At 39.2% G+C, this 6,387-nt stretch overlaps 1 protein-coding gene across 3 annotated transcripts in view; it reads left to right on the top strand.

The window, feature by feature from the left end:
* The window catches only part of LOC107662709 (NACHT, LRR and PYD domains-containing protein 1-like), a 45,338-nt gene that overhangs the window by 27,433 nt on the left and 11,518 nt on the right, over window positions 1-6,387 (top strand). For all 3 annotated transcript variants that reach the window (XM_016452780.1, XM_016452781.1, XM_016452782.1), the window contains 2 exons: window positions 1,786-1,832; window positions 2,762-3,341. In XM_016452780.1, the coding sequence (XP_016308266.1) occupies window positions 1,786-1,832; window positions 2,762-3,341 (627 nt within the window). The remainder of the gene's footprint in view (window positions 1-1,785; window positions 1,833-2,761; window positions 3,342-6,387) is intronic.

The following is a 6,387-nucleotide window of genomic DNA, read 5'->3' as shown; positions in this document are numbered from 1 at the left end:
GGAGTGCGCTGTGCCATGCCATGAGAGGTACCATACTCTCAATAACTATAAACTGTGTCACCTAGATACCTGATTGTGCAGATAGCTGTTCAACTAATCAAAAAATAGGTACATGCATTTTACTATGGCACAGTAATATAGTAATAATTTACTACTTTCTCCTGTTTTACTGTTGATTTCCTCTTTTCCTGATCATTTGGAATGAGGATAAAATGACAAAAAAAAACATGCAAATAAGTTCAAACATCCATTCAATATGAAACAAAACAAAAAAAAACATGCAAATAAGTTCAAACATCAATTCAATATCTACTATTTCCTGAATATGATGAAATTCAAGATGGCCACCCCCTGATGACGTCATAATATGCAAATTAGACTTTTTTAAGATGGAAAAATGCGGTTTTACAAATGCTAGAAACATGACTTTCAAAGGAAAGATTGCTCTCAAATAATCCTAACTGATGACGAGGAATTAACAGAGCAGCCATCGAGTCTTAGACTGAGTTTTAAGTTATTACATTTGGAGGTTTTTGGTCCAATAATTAAAACCTGTTTTTTTTCTTCTTCAGAATTTAGTATTAGGAAATGACTAGTCATACAGTTTTTTATATCAACTATGCATTCCGTTAGGTTTGCGAATTTGTATGTTTCATTGGGCCACGAAGAAATATAGAGCTGAGTATCATCAGCATAACAGTGAAAGCTAACACCATGTTTCTTGATGATATCTCCCAAGGGTAACATGTAAAGTGTGAAAAGCAACGGTCCTAGTACTGAGCCTTGTGGTACTCCATACAGTACTTGTGATCAATATGATATCTCGAATTGATGACGATCAGATAAGTAAGATTTGATCCATGACAATGCAATTCCACTAATGCCAACATAATTTTGTAGAAATCCTCACAGATACCATTTCTCTCTAAGAAAGAACAAACTGGAGTGCACAAACACAATGTTGCGCTTATTCTCGCGAGAATGAAGTTGATCACTAATTTCCGGCACACACCACACCTATCAAGGAAGGGTACTGTAGCCGGACCAGGGTTTACCGTCCCGAATCGTACTGTATTGTACTGTACCGAACCGTACCGCTCAGTGGAAACGACCTATAATATTCCCGTAACACATCCATTAAAACCTCTCCTTGACACATCTCTCGACTCTTTCTTCCAAGCAGTTTCTCCCAGAATCCTCCAGTCTTTCCTCACAGCATGGAAATATTTAAAAGCATTCCACCTCTCATTTAAGCTGCTTTTTCCTGATTTCTCCCTGCTCTCTATCACATCCTTTATCTCCTACCTTAACAGTGTTAAAGGCCTTCAAGTCGGGTCCATCAAAGGTTACGGAAGTGGCATCCAGTTTTATCACAAACTAATTTACGGCACTCCCTCCCTTGAAATAACTAATTCTCAAACCTCCCTCCTGATCAAAGAAATTAAACATTTCCCAACCTTCTCACCTGGATGCCAGACGGCACATTACTCTCCACAATCTTATAAAACGCATCCATACTCTCCGCACAGGTTACCTCCCAGTTGCCCTGTCACCTCCCCGCAAACTCCAACCCATTTCTTTTATGGCACGCAGTTTTAGAGAGGTTTTAGTCAGTTTGTTCTCTGGCGGTGGTCTCTTGGTTATTTGCTTCTTTGGGGGAGTTCTCTGGGTTTGGGCTATATTCCGAGTGCCTCCCCTCAGACAGCATGCCAAATAGGCTTAATATTCTCTCGGTCTGATTATATGTAAGTGTAAACTTGTGAATGTGTGGTTTTGTGTTTACAGTGTGGATCATGGAGGAGAGAGCAGGATGAGAGCAGGACTACGAAAGTGTAGGTCTACAAACACACACACTCTTCTTGAGTAATCTATATTTATCATGCTTTAGTTTCCTCAGTAAATTACATATTTAAAAAAAGTTAATTTTTTCTGACAGCTGGACTGTTAATTATTAATTGATTAATTATATTTTATTTCTTATAGTTAATAGTTATGTTTATATTTCTTGTGTAAATACTTTTATCTTTTGCGGTTTTAATGTGATATATGACTACAAAGCTTAACCAAAAGATTAATCAGTTGAAACATTACTGATATTATTTTGCACTAGTGTCGTCACGATACCAAAATTTCAGTTCAGTCAGGACCACTCTGGCAGTAAAAAACATAATGTATTGATTATACACAACATTTGGTTTGGTGGTATGGTTTCGTGTGTGGGGTTCAGCAAAACAATATATATAAATATTAGCTGCCTGTAATAACCCCCCGGAACCATCAGCATAACATCAAGATAATGATAGTGGGATTGCTTGGGAAACTTGTCTTGGTGGCAGAGAGGGTTGGATGCGAGCTTGACTAAGCTGGAGGTGAGTGATAGTGCCACATATATATGCATGTACCTGAGATAGGAGAATCGCTGGGATTGGAGGGATCTGAACAACTGATAGTAAGCTGTTGCGGAACTCTGCCTACATGGCCTGCCTGAACTAACGCTTGCGCTAGATTAGTCGGTACCATTACCAGTAAAAACTCCTGTTACAATCATAAAATCTGTCTCTACTGCAAAATCAATCTCTTATTCACAGCATCTTTACACTTTGTTGCTTATAGAGAAAAAATAGTGAAGAACACTGAATAGTGAGGACATCTGTGAATAGTGAGGAGATTCTGGACTTTGCAAATACAGTCAAAGCTGTAAACACACACAGACATCTTCACTGTTGTGTTGTTCTTGATGTTTCTCTCTTCTTGTGTTCAGATGCCTGTGATCTCACACTGGATCCAAACACAGCAAACACTCGACTCATGCTGTCTGATGAGAACAGGAAGATCACAAGTGTGGAAGATCTTCTGCCATATCCTGATCATCCAGAGAGATTTGAATATGCTCCTCAGGTTCTGTGTGTTGAGAGTCTGACTGGACGCTGTTACTGGGAGACTGAATGGAGTGGGAGGTTTGCTATTATATCAGTGTCATATAAAGGAATAAGCAGGAAAGGAGGATGGAGTGACTGTTGGTTTGGATTCAGTGACAAATCCTGGAGTCTGTTCTGCTCTAATAATAGATTCACTGTCTGGCACAATAATAAATACACTTATATACCCACCGTCCGTTCATCCTCTAAGAGAGTAGGAGTGTATGTAGACGTGTCGGCCGGCACTCTGTCCTTCTACAGCGTCTCTGACACACACACACTCACACACTTACACACATTCAACACCACATTCACTGAACCCCTCTGTGCTGGATTTAGACTGTATCAGATGAACTCCTCAGTGTCTCTGTGTGATATTAAAGAGCCTCCTGTGAGAATCATCAGTGATCCACATGCTGCCGGGTGAGTGAAATATACTGTATACTGTATTAGTGACAGTTTTTTCCAGACTGTGACTAATAGTTCAGGGCTCTGTTCTTCATACATCACTGAATATGTCCCAGTTAATGTGATACCAGATCCTCTAATCTTGACAATTCCTCTCTGGCAAATGTAGTTTTTTTAAGTGCACAGATTTGATTAGTATATTTGTTTGGAGTTGCTGTTTTTATTGAAAAAGTCACATGTATCAATACTAGAAAGCAGGGGTGCATTTCACATACAGCAATATAACTCGCTGATTAACTACCATAGTATGAAGAATCACTGGAGTAACTAACCAACTAGTCATGACTGTTTCCCAAAACCACAGTGCCATGATCTAAGCTCTGTCATTTGGTCGTTAATGATGTCATGTGCAGGTGATGGAGTAATAGCTTCTGCTAATTAATCAGTTCGAGATCTCAGAGATGCTGCTGTAACGAACACTGAACCTGATGATGACTTCACTGTTTTTGTTCCCTGTCGTTTTGCTTTATTTGACATTTGATTCCTCACGATTTCCTCTTTCGTGATACTTTGGGGTTCCCTTACACATTTATGCACAAGAGCACTCTTCAAACACAGCACTGGACACACTAAAATATATAGATCAAACTGTATATATATTTAATTAGAATGAAAGGGACAGAGTGTACTGCATGTTAGTTTGCTTATTGTACTCAAGAGCATGAGCTGTTTAACATGTCATTAACAAAACAGAATGGGACACCATACTTGGAATTTGCGCTGTGCATTTAACCCATCCAAGTGCGCGCACACACACACACACACACACACACAGTGAACACACACCCGGAGCAGTGGGCAGCAGAGTATGTGAGCGGAGTGGAGCTGCAACAATTTCCCCTGTGTGCTCCAAGCATTCAACAATCACTCCACTCCAGCTCCACTCCGGGCTCAGTATTTCCCACTCCCCGCTCCACTCGCCACTCCTCTGAGCAGAAACGCCGTTCCGCCTTCGCTCCATGACGAAATTTGCGGCTAAAATATTTCAGTATGTTTTGAAATTTCACAAACGTCTGTTCAGAAATTATTACAGTAAATGAAAAATAAATGCACTATACTAGAAGAATAGTTTTAACATGGTTTACTGGAACACTACAATTAGCCCACGTCTATATTAAATGACTTTAACTCGCTTGTCTGTGCAGCTGTAACTTTTCTATTTTTAAGCTGATAAATCGCAGGACAGCGCTGACAATAATTTTCGGCACTCCTGAATGTTTCTATGTGTAGTGCCCCTTACCCTTTCCACTAATGGGCGGAGCACCCAGTTTCTAATGATGTGTCTCCCGACGTAACTAACCTACTTCCTTTCCATTTCCCACTGATCACTGTACTTAAATTAAATGTTAAGTGGTGGTCTTTCTGAACAATTGGTAATGTAAATCACTAAGGGCAAGTTCTTAGCAATTCACACATAATTTATTAAAAAAAAATGAAATCAAAGAAAGAAAATAATATAAATCTAGAGTAAATGGATGAAATTAAATACAACGTGCGTTGGTTGTTTTCTTTCACATGAAATTTCTCTAAAGGTAATTTTAATACCTGATACTCAAATAACAATAGGTAAGGTAAGGCAAGGCAAGTTTATTTATACAGCACATTTCATACACAATGGTAACTCAAATTGCTTTACATAAAAGGAAGTAAAATAATCATTAAAAAAATCATAACAATAAAACGGAACTTAAAAACTTTTACAATTATTTAGAAATTGAAATAAAATGAATTTAAAACAGTTAAAAATAGAAAATGATTATACATAAAATACAGTGCAATCAGTTCAGACGTAGCACAGTGCTCATTCAATAAATGCACAGCTAAACAGATGAGTTTTGAGTCTGCATTTAAATGTGGCTAATATTTTAGCGCATCTGATCTCTTCTGGAAGCTGATTCCAACTGTGTATCTAAAAATAACTAAAAGCGGACTCCCCTTGTTTTGGTACTCAACTAATAGCTAATACTTAACTTGTATCAGTAAGAAACAGTAATCCACTTCCTTTGTGAAAATATGGCACTAAACAGCAGTCAGAATGCAAATACTCAATATAAATCAAATGAAACGAGCTAAATAGCAACGGTGTAATGTGGGCCCACACACACACTCTCAGTTTCAATAATTCCTATACGTTGAAGGCCTGCATCGTCGCTTGAGAACGGTGTGGCCGTTAAACCCAACAAATGGCCTCTTCGCTCCGAAGAGCTAAATAAACAAACAAGAGTGCCTGTGTCCGCTTGTGTCAACACACGTGCTGTCCAACAAACTTGTTAGAAACTCCGTATTCGTCTGATATTTCACCCGCGGTCCGCTGGATGACGAGAAATCCCGCAGTGCCAGAGGAATTCTAAACCGCGTGGGGATTTAGAACGCTATCTGGTTCCTCCATTCTGTATACTTATTCCTCGAAATGATTAAGAAACTCTGGTCCATCATCACATCAAAGTCTCTTACACTTCGTCAGAGAAAAGGGAGATTACAGCGCGAGCAGCAGCTGTAACAAATGTAAATCTCTTTAAACTCTTAGTCAGAGTAAACAAATGACACAAATGAAAGAAAGGTTCTTTATCACTTCCTACTTTCATTAAATATAAGATCTAGCCACTTAGTGGTTATTTTCGTATTCCTTTCCGAAACAAAAGAGAGAAAAAAACTGCGACATCACTTTCAATCTGCCTCCTCTGTCTCTCCCTCTTCACTCTCCACCAACTTCTCCAATCAGAATTCTCAGTACCTGCAAAGGGGTGGGAGTAGGTAAAATACTGACCAATCACAAATAAAAGAACATACGTGCTGGTCAAACGCACATTTTGAGCAAGTACATTTCACATAAACATTTACCGTAATCACTGTAACATTAATACAAATGAAATGCCATCTAATGATATGACTACATAACTGTGACGAGTGGGGGTGGGGCCGAGAGCCGTGGGACTCGAGACCGGTGAGTGGTGCAGGTGTCGCTCATTATCAATTACTCCACCGGCCTCGCTCCGTTCCC

This window comes from Sinocyclocheilus anshuiensis, unplaced genomic scaffold (assembly GCF_001515605.1).
Source record: "Sinocyclocheilus anshuiensis isolate Anshui unplaced genomic scaffold, SAMN03320099.WGS_v1.1 scaffold687, whole genome shotgun sequence".
Classification (NCBI taxonomy): Eukaryota; Metazoa; Chordata; class Actinopteri; order Cypriniformes; family Cyprinidae; genus Sinocyclocheilus; species Sinocyclocheilus anshuiensis.
The sequence above is the reverse complement of the archived record's forward strand: the minus strand, read 5'-3'. Positions and strand labels throughout refer to the sequence as shown.